Consider the following 17,298-nt stretch of genomic DNA (forward strand, 5'->3'; position numbering starts at 1 on the left):
AAAAAGAAGAGGAAAACTGGTCCAGTGAAGTTTCACCCAATAGCTCAATGATCACCACACAAGTCTCTAATAATGAGGTAGGTCCAAGGACAAGCCAAGAAGTCAGGTCAGCAAGGCAAGGCTGGGATCAGCAGAGGACAAGGCTGAACTCAGGCACAGCTACAGCACAGCTCAGGCAAGCATCGAAGCCAAGGGCTGAGGCTTAAATGCAGCTCCTAAGCTAACATGGGAAACTCTTGGCCAAGGTTTCTCATGGCTCTTTCTCACACTGCTCCTTTCATGCTGTTCAGATCCAAGGTAAATTGGCTGCGTGACATCAGATCTAGTTTTGAGCGTAATTCAAACAATAATTAACTAAAAGTCCTCACTGCTAATTCTTTCTAGAACCAGGCTTATCAGATTCTTTTCTGCACCAATTTAAGCAGAAGTTCTGCAAGATTCTTCAGTTCTTCCCATTTCTGTGCCCTCTTAGAAGTTGGGTGTTTGAGGTTATTGCATGCTCAGTATCCTCAATAAAAATGTGTAATTGATTTTTTTTAATCTAGTTTACCCTGATTCCAGTCACCACTGCTTAGTAAACCTCTTTTCTCAACTCTTTAAACAACTAAAATTCCATTCACAACTAAATCTGAAAGTGTAAGTGATCTCCACATCAGATTGCTCTCACTCTTTCCCTGAATCCTCTGATTTCTAAAGTAAACCTTTCTTTGAAAGGTTTTTCTTTGTCTCTAGGAACTGTGCTTATTAAGAAGTAGATGCTTTGAAAGTGTTCATGGAGTATGAAGGCCTTTCCAACAACTCAAAAAAGGCTCGTAGCTATAGATAATAAAAGTTACAGCTGACACCATACCTATTGTTCTTCCTCCAAAGCTAACATTTTAAAGTAACTATTCCTGATTTAAGGGAGTTCTGACATGACATTCTACTGTCATTCTCCAAACCAAATACCCATATATGTTGTTTTATTGGTCCCATGCTAGGCAAAGAGAGCACACACATTTCAACAAACTGGTACTGGAGGCATCTTGCAATGCTCCTAATGCAAAGAGCAGAACCAGATACTGGAAAGAAACACTTGTAACTCTGGAAGACAAAGTGTCCTGTGTTGCTAAGTTTAGATAGGTGTAATTCTTGCTTTGTACATATAATTTCAGCTAAGAAGTGCATATTTATACATTTATTTTGGGAAAGTGTAAATGATGATATAAGGTATAAAACTATAAAGACAGTATCCCGTGTTCCAGTCACAAGGGAATATTGAGATGAGGACCAATTTAAAATAACAAATTGTAGTGGTTGTAAACTTAACCTGATCTATTAATTTTGTAACAAACAGCATATAAAGTAAGTTATTATAAGATTAAACAATTATTCTGGGGCCTTGTTAGCATTCCATGAATCCAGGCTTTCCCATGCTCATTCTCTCAGCCTTTCTATGCAGCTGAGCTTTTATTATAAATTAGACTTGACATTTGTTAGTAGAATAATTGTTGACTTTTGCTATAAGATACAGATTCTTGTTCAACAGTTTAAGTGCCCTTCAGAATTTCTTCTGAGAGCAATGACTCTGACAGATATCACACTCCCTAACACATACTTCAAGAACCATAAACTCTCGGGAAAAAAAGACGCGTACATATTGCCCTTGGTCCATGCAATTCTTGCTGCCACCTACAGTTCAAAAGTACAAATGCATTTTATGAGATCGATTCTGTTCTCTGCCTCTTAGCTACCTTTTCACCGCAAAAATACTCCTTCTGACTATCGATCCTCTTTTTGTGACCTAAAGATCTTGTGAGCACTTCATCTTCCAGTAAGACATGAGAAAGTAGGAAACAAGACAGCCTAAGGAACAGTTTTAAGAAAGCATGAAGCTTTGCTCAGTCAGAGATCCCTAGCCAGCTTTACATTTCATTATGATAACACAAATTTTACATGCATAATTCCATATGTTAAAGCAAACTAGACACATATTACCACATCTTTCTACTTATGCCAGTCTTCTGAAATCTACTGTTTGGGTGATTTGGGTTTCTGCTGGTTTGTTTTCCTTAAGTAAACCCTGAAGCACTGAGATAACAACATGACAAATCTGTGTCAGAACTCAAACAGAATTAATTTTAAAGCAATGTTATAAAAGCATTAAGGCTACAACACCAAGCACTCAAAAGTTAGTTTAATGCTGGAATCAGAATTCTCTATGTGAATGTCATTTAATTTCTTTGTGGCTTATAAAAATGAAAAAAGTCTTATTCAGCAGCACTGAAGAAGCCTTTGATGGAACCAAGAATAGAACCCAGTTTTCCTGGGTGTTATTTCAATGCTTTGAACATTAAATAACTTTCTTCCAGCCATCTTTTACTTTGTTCATTTTTAATTTCGTAACTTTCATATAGCAAGGAGTTCTATGAAATTGTGTAATTAAACACTTTTATTACAAGGCAAATGTTTATGGGGAACAAGTGTGGGACTCCTCCTTAGGAAATCAGTAAATGAAAGATTGAGGCCCATGTATTTAGTGCAGCAATGTGTCTGACTTCTTAGCATGTGTTGTTGGGATGGAACAACAGAGAAGTGGGCCCATGTGAACCTCATGAGGCTGAACAAGGCCAAGTGCAGGGTTCTGCACCTGGGTCAGGGTAACCCCCAGTATCAATACAGGCTGGGGGATGAAGGGATTGAGAGCAGCTCTTCTGAGAAGGACTTGGGAGCACTGGTGGATGAGAAGCTCAACATGAGCCAGCAATGTACGCTTGCAGCCCAGAAGGCTAACTGCATCCTGGGCTGCATCAAAAGCATTGTGGCCAGCAGGTCGAGGGAGGTGATTCTGCCCCTCTACTCTGCTCTCATGAGACCCTACCTGGACTACTGAGTCCAGCGCTGGGGCCCTCAGCACAGGAAAGACATGGACCTGTTGGAGTGGGTCCAGAGGAGGGCCACAAAGATGATCGGAAGGCTGGAGCACCTCTCCTATGAGGACAGGCTGAGAGAGTGGGGGTTGTTCAGCTTGGGGGAGAGAAAGCTCCAGGAAGACCTTATAACCCCTTCCAGTACCTAAAGGGGGCCTACAGAAGAGCCGGGGAAGGACTTTTTAGCAGGGCCTGTTGCAACAGGACAAGGGGTAATGGCTTTAAACTAAAAGAGGGAAGATTTAGACTAGATATAAGGAAGACATTTTTTATGATGAGGGTGGTGAAACACTGGAAGAGGTTGCCCAGAGAGGTGGTAGATGCCCCATCCCTGGAAACACTCAAGGTCAGGTTGGTCGGGGCTCTGAGCAACCTGATGTAGTCGAAGATGTTCCTGCTCATTGCAGGGGGGTTGGAATAGGTGACCTTTAAAGGTCCCTTCCAACCCAAACTATTCTATGATCCTATGAATAGTTTCTGGTTAAAGAAGACCTGGTTCTTCAACATGTGATTCAAATCTGAATTTTCTGAAAGTAGAAGTTGGTAAGATTCTGGCAAGAATATGGCAAATCAACTACCGGCCTGAGCTTCGAATTTGAAATTAGAATTTAATGTTGTGGTTGTTGGGGTTTTTTACCTTTGCATTTACAGTAATGTTTGAAGCAGTAAATCTTACTGAATAAATGGCAGTTGCCCCATGTTATTTATTTTAATATTGTATAATCAAAAAAAAATGAAATCCCATGTAACCATCCCTCAGACATTGGCTATAACAGTCATTAAAAAAAATGGAAGGATGTTTTTAGTCCAATTTCTCAAGGAAATGAAGCACATGCAAAAATGTCGTCATTGTCCATCAGTCCCTCCCTAATAATTTTGACCTATTTAACCAATTCAATCAAAGTTAACAAAGGAATAGAGATCATGGAGATGTTAAGGTCTAAAAAAATCAGGGTAGCAGAGACGTGTACTCTTGTTACCTTATTTGAAGGAAGGGGCAGGGAGAATTCAGCTTTATGCTCCCTGTTTGGCTGGCCTAACAGCAAGGAGGCAACGGCTAGCTCTTCCCTGAGCACAGCTGTGTGCACCGGCCGTAGCACACAGGGCTTCTCACCCAGGCGGAACATTAAAGGAAGGCAGATGCAGGATAATTGGGTTTAGGATGATGAGGAGAGGGCTCAGGGGCATCTACGGGATATGGAGGGAACAAGTGTGTGTGAATGTAGAACTTGGAAAATATCAGGCTTCAGCATTTCCCCTGTTAATAGAACTATTTTTTAAAATATGAAAGTATATTAATCTCTGGGTTGAAAAATGGAACTATTTTGCTCGGGTTTTCCCCCCAAATTAATTCTGACAGAAACCAAGTCTAGAACCAGTCTTTTTAGCCTAAAACTGAAGCAATATGAAAATGGGATCAGTTAAAACAGAGTAACTGTAGGAACAAAGTGCCTACCTTCACTAGCCCTCGCTGCATAACAGGACTAAAAGAATATAGATTATTCACAAGTCATGAAGAAAACATTTGTTTTACGCAGGCACACAGGAACTTGGGTTAAGCAGAGCTGGGAAAACTTAGATGGTTTAGTATGAGGTTACTTTCTCATAGTGCACTTGTCAAAAAATTTTGACAAAAGAAGTCAGTCTGGTTTTGAAGACTTCTTTTGAAAGCTGAATAACACAATCACAAAAGAGAAACAGAATGATATGACTGCTACATTAGACAATATAAAGGCACATGATTCTGCAGACATATGCAAAACCTTCCATAGGCCTTCACATGCTTAAAATCACATATATCCCCAAGTCTGAATGACTGAATCCACATTAATCAAGAGATTAGAAAGGAAAAGATTTTCTTTAAAGAACATTTTGAATATTTTGATAAAAGCAGCACTCTTAAAATTCTGGACATCTTGAAAGGAGAGCACACAAATAATTTTAGTAGGCTATTACCGGAAAAAAATGCTTGCACAGATTTCCATAAATTGTAATATTTTAGCAGTTCTCTAAAATACAGAAGTTGTTTTGACCCAAATAAATGCTAGAAAACATTTCCGTTAATGGAATCTGACTGTAAGAGGGTTTCAGCAAGAAGTCATGTCCTATAGAATTTATACTACAGCGGGACTATTTTTAATCTAAGAAAAACATGAAAGTTACATCATTATGCTTGGGTATAACTGCCAGACTTTATTAGGATCGTGGTAAAAAGCCACTAAGCTGCTTTACGGAAGCAGACAACCAAAGCAGCTGTCAGACCATTGAAATCATAGTTACTACGCAAAGAAAGGAACACGGATGGTGCTTATTATTTTGTAGAAAGGTGTGTGTTTGAGAGAAAGGAAAAGAAACGCATTGAGAAGCACCACAAAATCAGACTCGAAGAAGGTACAGAAAACCACCAGCCAGAGTAAGCAACAAAAAGGTGACCCAGACAGAACTGCAGAACTTTCCAGGCTGAGCGTTGGCTGAAATCCAGCTTTTTCAGTGACTTAGAACTGTGAGCAAATAACTTCACTCTTACAGTTTGATTTCTCCCCTGTGCTGAGCAGCAGCTTATCTATATACCTTCTTATGTTATTGTTGACACCACAATTAATTTTTCCTTCTAATTAAAATAACCCGCATGACCCTGTATTTTGGCCAACTGCTTGGATCAGAGCTGCAACACCACTATTTAGAGGGGCAGAGTCCTGTAAATCATTGTACCAATGCAGATACTGATCCAGATACTGCAGAAACTGCAATGAAACAAGCTGTAATTTTAATTCATTGACGGGTCCTACTTGATGTCTTACATGCATACTTAATATATCTTCTTGTCAGATACTGAGAAGTACTGAAAACTCCCTGAAAGACATAATGCTGCAACAAAATCAAGTCGGTAGGCCCCAGTTCAGTCAGATTTGCTTGTCTAGGTCAAACTGCAGGATAATGGATGCTACAAATGCTAAATTCAGCATCAGGATCTTTGGTTAAATGCATTCATGGACCTGAGTATTGTAATATCTAGTTAATGGGGCGTGCTACCCAGGGTAATTTAGGATGCTTAAGTGGGAAAAGGGCAGGTTAGGCATATAAAAATTCGAATCCCAAAAGTCAGTCAGATGTTGAACTAGATAGCTGTCTGGGGTACATCTAAGAGCCAACAGCAAATGACGAAAAGTTGCACCTGGGATGAATTTTTGCTACAGAAACAATCATTTTTATTCCTCAAATAAATAAAGTTATTCTTTAGAGCAGGGAGATGGTCTAGATTCACGCTGACATCAGTGTACACTTGTAACATGTAGCTTCACTTGGTATTTATATCCCAAAAAGTGGATCAGCTCCAAGAAGAAAGTTTCAGAAGCCTGTTCTGGAACACATGTGATGCGGAGCATTCTCCTGAGACATGGAAGACCTGCATTTAACTCCCTGCTTGCAGTCAGGTCGTTCAGGATATAAAAATAACCCCCCTGCTAAATGCCATAATCACAGAGCTACTGGGTATAATGAGACGTACTTATCAAAGCCTTTATGCAAGATGTATAAATGTATGCATAAAGATGTCTGTAGCTATACCCTTTGAACATCAACTGAGATTTCCCACAGATTAGATGGCAAAGGCCATGTCCAGGCTGAGAATCCCAGCGGCTTTCAGGCTTTGGGCTGTTAACAAATTGAACAGCATTGGCATCTGTCTCATGTCTACTATTAGCACTTAAATCCTTAAGTAACTACATAGCTATGTAGGTCTTCTGAGCTTCTTGGATGTGATCCCTTGACTCTTTCTACCCTGAACAAACACACAGACTGAGGCACGGCTTTGTTCAACTCGCAGACTGATACCCGCTGCCCTCGATCCGGCGAAAACGCTTTACCACAGCATCCCTGAGCCGTGATTCATCCGGCTACGCCCGGCAGAGCAGACGGGTCCTGCTCGGCGAGCGCAGCAAGGCAGGGACGCGGTTCCTGCCGCTCCCTCAACCTCCCCCATCCCGCCCCGCAGCCCCGGCCTCAGGGGGAAGGAAGCAGGGCCGCAGCTACCTGCACAACCGGCCGGCGGGGAGCCGCCCGCCGCCACTAACCCGCCCGGGGCCTGACAGGCACAGCCCGGCCGCTGCGGCTACGAAACGGAGACGGGGGCTAAGAGGAGAGAGAGCGGCTGCCGCCCCGCACCCCGGTTCCGGGCCCTTCTCCCCACCGGTTCTAGGCCCTTCGCCACAGCGCAGCGGGACGCGCGGGAGGAAGGGAGGCGGGGGAGGGGGAGCGGGCCGAACCCCGCCCGCTTCTAGGACGTTCTGAGAGGCGCGGGGCAAGCGAATGACGTCACCCACCGCTTGCGCAATTCCCCCCCCCCCGACCCTCTTCCCGTTGCGGCCTCCGCGCATGCGCTCGCCTGCCTGGCCGAGCCGACGGTTGGGCAAACGGGGGAGGGCGCGCGCGCCCGGTCGCTCATTCAGCCGCCGGCTCATGCGCGGAAGCTCCACCCCTCCCCCCTCCCCGCGCCCACTGACAGCTGCAGGCAACGGCAAACGCCTGCGCGAGACCCACGCTCTGACGAGCGCCTGTCGCGGACGGCTACTATTGGCTGCGAGAGGCTCGGCACCGCCTCTTAGAGGCGTGACCGGCAGTCTCCGCCCCTGTTCCCCCCACCGCCTCCCACCGCCGCGCCGCCCCCTCCCCGTGCCTGTCAGTGAAGGTTCCCGATGGTTCTGGAAGGAGGCGGTGCCGGGGCTATATAAGCCGAGCGGGCGGTGGGGAGCGCGCACTAGTGGAGGCACGACAGTGTGGGTTCGGCGCGTTCGCAGCTTCAGTGAGAACAGCAGCAGCCCTTCCCCCCTGCAAAGGTGAGCGGCGGGGGCGGCGGCAGCCGGTTGTGGAGAAGGGACGGCTCATCCGTGGGAGCGTGGTCTTCTCGGATCCCGGCGGTTGGTGCATGCCTCCGCCCGCTCCTGGGGCTGCGGGATGGAGGGAGGGGGGTGATACAAGGAACCGCGTGGTGCGGGACGTGCCTTTCTTCTTCCCCCCCTTAGTCCCCGATAAAAGGTGAAGGGGGATGGGGGAGGTGGTGGGTATGGAGGTGTTGGCCTCCTTGAGGTGAGGTGCTGATATGTCCAAAGCCCGCATATTTTATTTATATATTTTTTTCATCTCTGAAGTAAAATGGTGGGGGGAGGGGGGAAACGGGCGTGCATCTCCGTGTGTGGGGGGGGGTTCTTTCTCTAGCAGAGGTGGAGGAGAGAGGGTGGCGGGTGGAGAAAGTTGCTGCTTCTTAAGGGGTGTAGATGCAGGACTGGGGTGCAAGAACGGGGGGTGACCCGACCCCGCCTCGCTGCGGGGGGGGGAGGGGGGGCTCCGCTCCCAATGAATGGGCGCTCGGCCACGAGAGCGCAAGATGGAGAAGATGGAGGGCGGGCGGGCGATCCTGAGGGGGAAAGCGGCTGTGGCGGGCGTGGGGAAGGAGCGGGGGCAGTGGGCTGTTGGGCAGCGCTGCCTGCTGGTGGTGGGGGGTGGGTGCTCGCTGCGCGGGGCCGGCGCTGACAGGGAGTGGGTGGAGGGAGAAGGGGGGGGTGGGGGGCGGTCGAGGAAGGCTCTGGCAGTTTCTAGAATCTTTCATGGTTGCGGCGAGAGCCTGCAGGGGGCGCTGCGCGGCGGCGCGCGGGCGGCCGCTCCCGCCCGCCCTGCGGCTGGCGCTGCTCCGAACGGCCTGACCGGGGCGTTTGTCCGATTGCTGGGGGACTTTATTATCTGTTAATGAACTAGCGTTGTAATTAAGGATTCTACAGCGATTAAAGTGGGGTCGTGGTGGGAAAGGTTTTACGTTTTTCGAGCTGATTCTGTCGTTCCTGAGCCTTGACACGTGCAGAGGATATCCTAGGCTGCAGGTGGGCAGCCAAGTTGGGATAACACCTGTATGGCAGAGTAACGACTTCGGCTGGAGCGTATTGGTACATAAATTACAGTTGCGAATGGTGTCTGCACGTGAAGATAATAGGCGTATGAGCAAAGTACGAGGTGGACGCGAGAAAAAGTACTACAAATAAAAACTTTACTGTAGTGGTTTTCACAGGGTAGTGCAACTACGTTATCGAATGTCGGGCTAAGTTCTCAGTTGTTCTTTTCTTTCTTGCGGTATGTCCTTGGTATGTGGCAAGGGGACGCAAGGGCAATATAATAATCTGTAAATTAATGGAGAAGAGAGGAAGTTTTGTTTTACCCTAAGTAGTGCAAACCAAAGTGAATGTAAAGCAAGCCTGTAGTTAAAATCTTCTCAGTTGGTACTGGTAGGAAATAATAATCGGGTTTTCTTTGTGTTCCTGTGGTGCTGCATTTGAAACCACGTAGTTAAATACCTTTAATTTCAGAATGGCGTTGTCACTGCCTGTAAAAGGGCATGTGCAGCAAGCTGTTCGGGATGGGATTTCAACTCCCTCTCTCCTTACAGATGCCGGAAGCTGTGCAAACTCAAGACCAACCAATGGAGGAGGAGGTGGAGACCTTTGCTTTCCAGGCTGAGATTGCTCAGTTGATGTCTCTGATCATCAACACTTTCTACTCCAATAAGGAAATCTTTCTGAGGGAGCTGATTTCCAATTCATCAGATGTAAGTACTTAGCATGGTTCATGTCAACAGGACTACTAAAATTTTTAGGAATAGGGAATGTTAAAGTCTGCTTCTCTTCTTACAGGCTCTGGACAAGATAAGATACGAGAGCTTGACTGACCCAAGCAAGCTGGATTCTGGAAAAGACCTGAAAATTAACCTGATTCCAAACAAGCATGATCGTACTCTGACCATTGTGGATACAGGCATTGGGATGACCAAAGCTGATCTGGTCAACAACCTTGGTACTATTGCCAAGTCTGGTACCAAGGCTTTCATGGAAGCACTGCAGGCAGGGGCTGATATATCCATGATTGGCCAGTTTGGTGTCGGCTTCTACTCTGCCTATCTGGTTGCAGAAAAAGTGACAGTGATCACCAAGCACAATGATGATGAGCAGTATGCTTGGGAGTCATCTGCTGGAGGATCTTTCACTGTCAGGCTCGATAATGGTGAGTATTCCTGCTCAAGTATGCTTTCTAAAGACTTCTGGCACTCGGGTACCTACCGTGTGCATTGAAAAAGACAAAAACAGATGAAATGGGTATCGTTAATCGTGTATCAAATCGAGCACAGGCACAGTTGTTCTCTTACATTCCAGTTCGAGTAACTATACATCATAAAGGAATGCTTCAAATAAATGGTGCATTGTAATGAAGATTAAGCTTTCAAAGCTTATACATGGAAATAGTTTTGTAGTCTCGTGCAACGCCTCTATATACAAAACCTTGAAAGCTGACACATAAAAAGACTAATTGGTGAAAATCCTCTTAAGCTTACTTAAAATCCATGCTGGGTACAGTATGCTTGGGGAAGTGTCTGTGAGGCTCTTTCTGTACACAGAAGCTTACGTTTTTCTAGTGGCAAAGCAATTACTGGTACAGGAGTGCCTTTTTAACAAAGGCATCTTTTAGAACTAGTCTAGTCTGTTCCTACACATGTAAAACCTGTGAAACTCTTCTAGGCGAACCTTTGGGCCGTGGAACAAAAGTCATCCTGCATCTTAAAGAAGACCAAACTGAATACCTGGAAGAGCGGCGAATCAAGGAAATTGTGAAGAAGCATTCTCAGTTCATCGGCTATCCTATTACACTCTTTGTATGTACCTTGCTTGAAATGTCAATTTTAATCATTGCCACCTTAAAAACTTCACTTGTTTTACATTTCAGAGAGCAGGCCATGTGTATTTTTTTAAGTAAAATTGATTTATATCTTGCATGGATGTAGCTCTTTTGAAATGCAATTCTGTTACTTACAATATTACAAAACAAAATTTAAAATGCATTTTTTAAGTAGTATCACAGTCTGCAAAACACTGAGTAAATTATCTATATCTTGACATACTGTTAGTGGAAATCCAGTGTAATGAAACTAAGTAGCATAAACTACAACATTAGCACGTGGAAACAAAATAGCACTTGTGTTTCAGCACCCAGAATGTAACTCCTTAGTTGAATCTAGGATGAAAACTTGACGCTGTACTCTGGTAGCTTTATGAGACTACAAGGAATACCTTAGGGCTGTGTTACTTATGAACTTGTAGGTTTCTCAATTCAACTAGTGATCTCTTTTGTAGGTGGAGAAGGAACGTGATAAGGAGGTGAGTGATGATGAGGCTGAGGAAAAGGAAGAAGAAAAAGAAGAGAAGGAGGAAAAAGCTGAAGATAAGCCAGAAATTGAGGATGTTGGTTCTGATGAAGAAGAAGAAAAGAAGGATGGAGATAAGAAGAAGAAAAAGAAGATTAAGGAGAAGTACATTGATCAGGAAGAGCTCAACAAGACCAAACCCATTTGGACCAGGAACCCAGATGACATTACTAATGAAGAATATGGGGAATTCTACAAGAGTTTAACTAATGACTGGGAAGACCACTTGGCTGTCAAAGTAAGTTCTTGTCTTCCTGCAGTCACAATTGGTTCAGCCACTAAAGCTGGAAGCTTGCTAAACATGTAACTGAACTGGCATCCCCACTCTGTCAGATGTTACTGTGATAAGTTGCTTAGTATTTGGAGTGATACTGTTGCTTACAGCACTTCCACTGTGTGATGGTGACACTTTGTGCTACATTTATTCTGGCTACTGTTAACAGCTGTGTTTATAACCTCAATCAAATCCATACCTTGGTTTATTTTAAGTATGCGCAGGTGCCTTCCCAGTTTGTAACTTAGTTGATGCCAAATTTAATGAAAAAATTTAAAGTACCTTTCAAATAAATTCAATTAATTTGGTTTAGTAGCTTAGTTTTGAAAAGGCCTATAGTTAAAGGAGGATGGATAAGTGAGAGGTAATTGTCCTTTTTGTGTCTGTAGTGGGAAGGGCTGGAAGGATACACTATAGTATATATAGTGTATATAATATAAGGAACTGAGAATGTGTTCTGACTCTGTCTACTTCTCTGGTGACAACTCAATGGAACTTATCTGTCCGTCTAGAGAAAGTGCTTGTTCCTGATAAATGTCTTGGATATCTTGGCTACTGTGTTTTTTCCTGAAATCTCTGATGGTTGGTTGCCTTCTGCATTTGGAAATTTGTGAAAGGGTTACTAAAGTGAGAGCCGTACAAACTTAGTGAAATGATAATCTTGTTTTCTCACAGCACTTCTCTGTGGAAGGGCAGTTGGAATTTAGAGCTCTCCTGTTTGTCCCCCGGCGTGCACCCTTTGATCTGTTTGAAAACAGAAAGAAGAAGAACAACATTAAGCTGTATGTACGCAGAGTTTTCATTATGGACAACTGTGAGGAACTGATCCCTGAGTATCTGAGTAAGTACACTTTTGGGGAGAGCGTTTCCTAGAATACTAGAGACAACTGCTTAGTGACTTTGTAGTTTCCCTTCGTATATAAAAAAAATCAGGGGGGTGGGGGGTGGGCAGGGAGACTGAATCCTAAACAGAGCTGATCAGGAGGAAATACTTGAGCAGTTGAAGAAAGTACTGCTTAGTTTGTCTTGTCTTGAATTCTGTAGAAACCAATTCATAAGAGGGCAAAGCCACCTAGGTGGTGAATGGTTAATTTCTTCAAGACCTGAAAAGCTAATTCTCGCCATCATCTTCCAGATTTCATGAGAGGTGTGGTAGATTCTGAGGACTTACCTCTGAATATTTCTCGTGAAATGCTGCAGCAAAGCAAGATCCTGAAAGTGATCCGGAAGAACTTAGTGAAGAAGTGCTTGGAACTTTTCACTGAGTTGGCTGAAGACAAAGAGAACTACAAAAAGTTCTATGAGCAGTTCTCCAAGAACATCAAGGTTTGTGGTCTTTCTGCTCAATGGTACTGAACTGTAGTTCAGTTATTCCTGAAATACTAAACTACCATAGTTTAACTTAATAGTTTTAAAGGTAAACTTAATAGTTTTTATTCCCTCTTCTACTTTTGTAGCTTGGTATACATGAAGACTCCCAGAACCGCAAGAAGCTCTCAGAATTACTGAGGTATTACACATCAGCATCTGGTGATGAAATGGTTTCTCTGAAGGACTACTGCACTCGGATGAAGGAAAACCAGAAACATGTCTACTACATTACTGGTGAGTATACATTGTCTGTGAATGCTGCAGGTACATATGTTAGGATTATCTTTTTGGGGGTTAGAAAATGGAAAATAACCATGGGAGTTCTCTTGGTGAATTTAGAAATAAACTGGGATTCTAAGTGAGAAAAATCTGTAACAACAGTTAGATTCAGTCTTGAAGTTGCATTGCTATACAGAACATTGAGGTGTCAGTTAAATACATGATGGAGGAACCCTGTCTCCTGAGAAGATGGAACTTGCTGTGTAACTTCTACCAAATCTCTGTAGTGATGCAGTATTTCTGAAATGAATGGGTGCTGCAGTGTTAAAATCATGTAAAGTAAATTTGTAGTTACGATTCCTTAAGGAAGGTACTATGTCCATGAGGATGACAGAACTAGGTACAGATAATTAATTTATACTGTAAATGCTGCCTTTGCAAGCTTGTTGGGCATGCTGCTCACAACATTTACATTCCCTCCTGGTAAAACTGACTGCTTCAGTACTAAATGCCATCCCCATGTAAATGAGTTACAATAAAAAGTGGTCTTCAGTTATTACCTTGCCCTTGAAATACAGTGTTCAATGTCACTACTGCTACCTCGAAGACTTAGGAAAACCCAGTTTAAGGTTATAAAGAACCCATGCACAGCTAGCTTAACCACTGTATTATTTTACTTTTTTTCTCTGTTAGCCCAGACAGTGTGCTGCAGAGTCTTGGAGGTGTCTCTTAATTTGAAGATACCTTTGTGTTCTGGCTTCAGCTAATAAAGTTGGCCAGGAGAATCTGAAACTCGAGACCTCATGCTCAAACCAGTTTACCTGTTTTTTAGTATCGGATATTAAGGCTTTTTTTTTTTTTTTTTTTTTTTTTTTTTTTTTTAAGTTAAATGCTGTACAGGGATTCTCAGTTTTTCTTCTTGGCAGGAGTGGGAAACATTTCTTAACCTGGCATTCCAGGAAGTGGAAATGTATTTTAAAACCAGTGAAGTATTAGTGGTGTCAGTTTGAAAGGCTTGAGTCTTTTCATGCCAGCCTAATCTTTGCAGTAGCTTGTTTGTCCTACCTGTTTCGTGCCTGTTTTTTTTTCCCTGGTACAGACATCAAATATCACTGGAAATTATGCATAGGCTCTTCAGAAAATAAAATAAGCTGCCACATTACAGTGTTGAGGCTCAAACTGCAACTGTGGCATTCTTGGTTCTTGCAGGTGAAACAAAAGATCAGGTGGCCAACTCTGCATTTGTGGAGCGTCTTCGCAAACATGGCCTGGAAGTGATCTACATGATTGAGCCTATTGATGAATACTGTGTGCAGCAGCTGAAGGAGTTTGAAGGCAAGACCCTGGTTTCTGTAACAAAAGAGGGGCTGGAGCTTCCGGAAGATGAGGAAGAGAAAAAGAAACAGGAGGAGAAGAAAGCCAAGTTTGAAAACCTTTGCAAGATAATGAAAGATATCCTTGAAAAGAAAGTAGAAAAGGTAATTAGTAGTACTCAGTTTGTCTGTAAGTTACAAGTTGCTTAATGATCTGAAATGAAGTTGCTGCAGAGAAGGTTCAGATAATGTCTGTTACAGTTACCTTTTCTGAAAGATGACAATCTCTCTGCAAGATACAGCTTCATAGATTGAAAGTGTCTTCCGATTTTTTTTTTTTTTTTTTTTTTTTTTTTAACGAAGCCAAGTGGTTCTGTCAAGTTCTTCAGCTCTATCTCATGAGTCTTGGGTCTTCTGTGACGTGCAACAGTATTTCAAAGTTGAACCTTGGTTTACAGTTGGATTCAATCTTAAAGGTTTTCTCCAACCTAAATGATTAGTGAGGATAGTAAATGAAGCGTATGTGTTGAAATGTTAAATTACAAACTCTTTGTGTTTATATTCACTTTTCTAGGTTGTTGTGTCCAATCGTTTAGTTACTTCTCCGTGCTGTATTGTAACAAGTACATATGGCTGGACTGCCAATATGGAGAGGATCATGAAAGCGCAGGCGTTGAGAGACAACTCCACAATGGGATACATGGCAGCAAAGAAACATCTGGAGATTAATCCTGATCATTCCATCATTGAAACACTGAGGCAGAAGGCAGAGGCTGATAAGAATGACAAGTCTGTGAAGGATCTTGTCATCTTGCTGTATGAGACAGCACTCCTATCCTCTGGCTTCAGTTTAGAAGATCCTCAGACACATGCCAACCGCATTTATAGAATGATCAAACTTGGTCTGGGTGAGTTAGAAATTTGTCTTGTCTCTAGTAAACTTGGTGTGGTTACACTCCTTGTGGGGTACTGAGCGTTCAGAGATTGTTTGGGTTTTTTTTTTACTTGTGGAAAAGGGGGAATGCTCAGATGAGTTGAAAGGCTAAGGTGAAGAAGTGAAGAAAGCTTGGGGTTCTGGTATCAGCATTAATGGTATGTGTGTTTCCTGAACAGGCATTGATGAAGATGATACTGCTGCAGAAGAAGCTAGTCCAGCAGTTACTGAGGAGATGCCACCTCTTGAAGGAGATGATGACACGTCACGCATGGAGGAGGTGGATTAAAACAGTTTACAGGAACTCATGAATGTTTCCTTGGCTAATATGAATAAGTTATATTTTGTATATTATGAATGTTACCTGCCAAAAAAAAAATCTTTGACACTTTGTCTGCATTCCCTCTTTATATTTATTTTCAAAGATGTTATACCTTTATTTTTGTTACATTGCTTTTTCAGCTGACGTGAGATACAAATGCCATTGAGGGAATATTTTCTTTAACACTGTACAACCCTAAACAGGCAAGTAAGGAGTAGTTATTTTTGTCTGTATTAGCTGGTTGCAGGTGGCAGGGTTTTCAACTTATTCTTAATTGCCAGAAATGTGGGAAAGAACTAACAAAGATGGTATGACATCAGGATGTTCAAGTTTGTTTAGCGTTATACAGCTCTTCAACTCTTACATGTCTAACATACAGTACCTAGTAACTAGGTATCTATGAGAGCTGAAATACTTGGGGAAGCTTTAACCCTTTTGCTCCTAACAAGGTCTTGATGTTAAAAGTTGTTTTTTATACTGTTTAAGGATTCTGGATTGCACTCTACCATAGAATAGAATCCACTGTAAATCTCTATTGTGACTTATGCAACTCTGCATGTACAGTTCAAAGCTAGAACTGTAAGAATAAAAGTGTTAAGAATGAGCCGTGTCACTGACTTGTCTGTTAATGCTGGGAGCAAAGCCTCATTGGTCTTGGCATTAGTTAGTGATTTGGGTCTTGTACTAGCTGCCGTTTCGTTAAATCTGTCGTGCTGCATGCTTTGCACTGCCACTACAAACTAGTACTGTATAAAAGCAGAAGAGTGGGCAGTTATCAAAGATTGGACAATTTTAATCTGAAAAATTGATTCTTTTGCTTGAAGTTAGGTTGAACTGGTGTTGATAATCCAGCAATTTTTTGGAAGACTTCATGAATGGAGCTAGGCTCCTAAAGCTGCCAGCCTGATCCATTGTGTTGTACTAAAGTGTTGAGTTTTGGGTGGGAAGTCGGGTTGTCAGCATTAGGTCATACACACTTTAAAGAAACTGTAGCAGTATCTTTTCAGGGGTCTTAATCCCCTCTCTACAAGCCAATTGACAGTAGTAGTTTGTTGCAGGAGTTCTGGGTTCCCAATGATACTATGTGTTCATGTCAAACCAGCACTCTTCCAGGGGCGGGGAGTCTGATTTACACTCCAGGCATGGGTACAGTGGTGGATACACTTAATAGTGGTTCTGCTTGCCTCATGAGTTGAGTAGTCTTCTGATGGTCTCTTAAAACTGGTGTTTTGTGTATCAGTTTACTGGACTGATAGGCTCACATTTTTATTTTTGCAAATCATTGAATTCTTTCTCTGAAATGAAACTAAGAGGATTGGATACAGGAATAAAACTGCTTCAGCACTGCTTACATAATTGCTGAGGGGCTAACATGCTTGAAGACTTCACTTTTTAGTGCACTTCTGTGTTCTTCAGTCCATGCTTGTATTGGGTCACTTCAGTCTGCTTCAATATGGAGGTACAGTCGTAGTTGAGAGAAGAAATAGATTCCACTTTTTTTCTCTGGTTCAGAATCTAAGTAAATGAAAAGAAATATGCCTTTCAAAAGTCTGTTCCTCTCACAGTTCCCAGTGGTTTATGTTTGTCACAAAGGTTTGTTGCAGCTCTTTCTTGGTGACATGAGGAATTACGGCACCTACAAAGTAGCTTGAAGTCATCGGTTCACTACATGTGGGGTGTGAGTGGGGGGTGTTTTTGTCTTCCACAGCTGATATTT

General features: G+C 42.9%; 1 protein-coding gene across 1 annotated transcript; it reads left to right on the forward strand.

The window, feature by feature from the left end:
• Positions 1–7,635: 7,635 nt before the first annotated feature.
• Positions 7,636–16,185, forward strand: HSP90AA1 (heat shock protein 90 alpha family class A member 1). Its single transcript, XM_082484846.1, has 11 exons — positions 7,636–7,744; positions 9,343–9,501; positions 9,587–9,953; positions 10,466–10,599; positions 11,078–11,386; positions 12,098–12,263; positions 12,558–12,748; positions 12,880–13,027; positions 14,222–14,490; positions 14,900–15,233; positions 15,439–16,185. Exons 2-11 carry the CDS (start codon positions 9,343–9,345, stop codon positions 15,546–15,548), a joined length of 2,187 nt encoding a protein of 728 aa, XP_082340972.1. The 5' UTR covers positions 7,636–7,744; the 3' UTR covers positions 15,549–16,185.
• Positions 16,186–17,298: the final 1,113 nt, after the last annotated feature.

This window comes from Vanellus vanellus (genome assembly GCF_965231255.1).
Source record: "Vanellus vanellus genome assembly, chromosome: 6".
In the NCBI taxonomy this organism is placed as follows: Eukaryota; Metazoa; Chordata; class Aves; order Charadriiformes; family Charadriidae; genus Vanellus; species Vanellus vanellus.

Bases quoted from the DNA above. Each gene is read 5' to 3' on its own strand.
- HSP90AA1 (XM_082484846.1), top strand. From the start codon at position 9,343: ATGCCGGAAGCTGTGCAAACTCAAGACCAACCAATGGAGGAGGAGGTG. The intron at 9,954-10,465 runs GTGAGTATTCCT...AAACTCTTCTAG, and splicing joins CACTGTCAGGCTCGATAATG to GCGAACCTTTGGGCCGTGGA. The intron at 12,749-12,879 runs GTTTGTGGTCTT...CTACTTTTGTAG, and splicing joins AGTTCTCCAAGAACATCAAG to CTTGGTATACATGAAGACTC.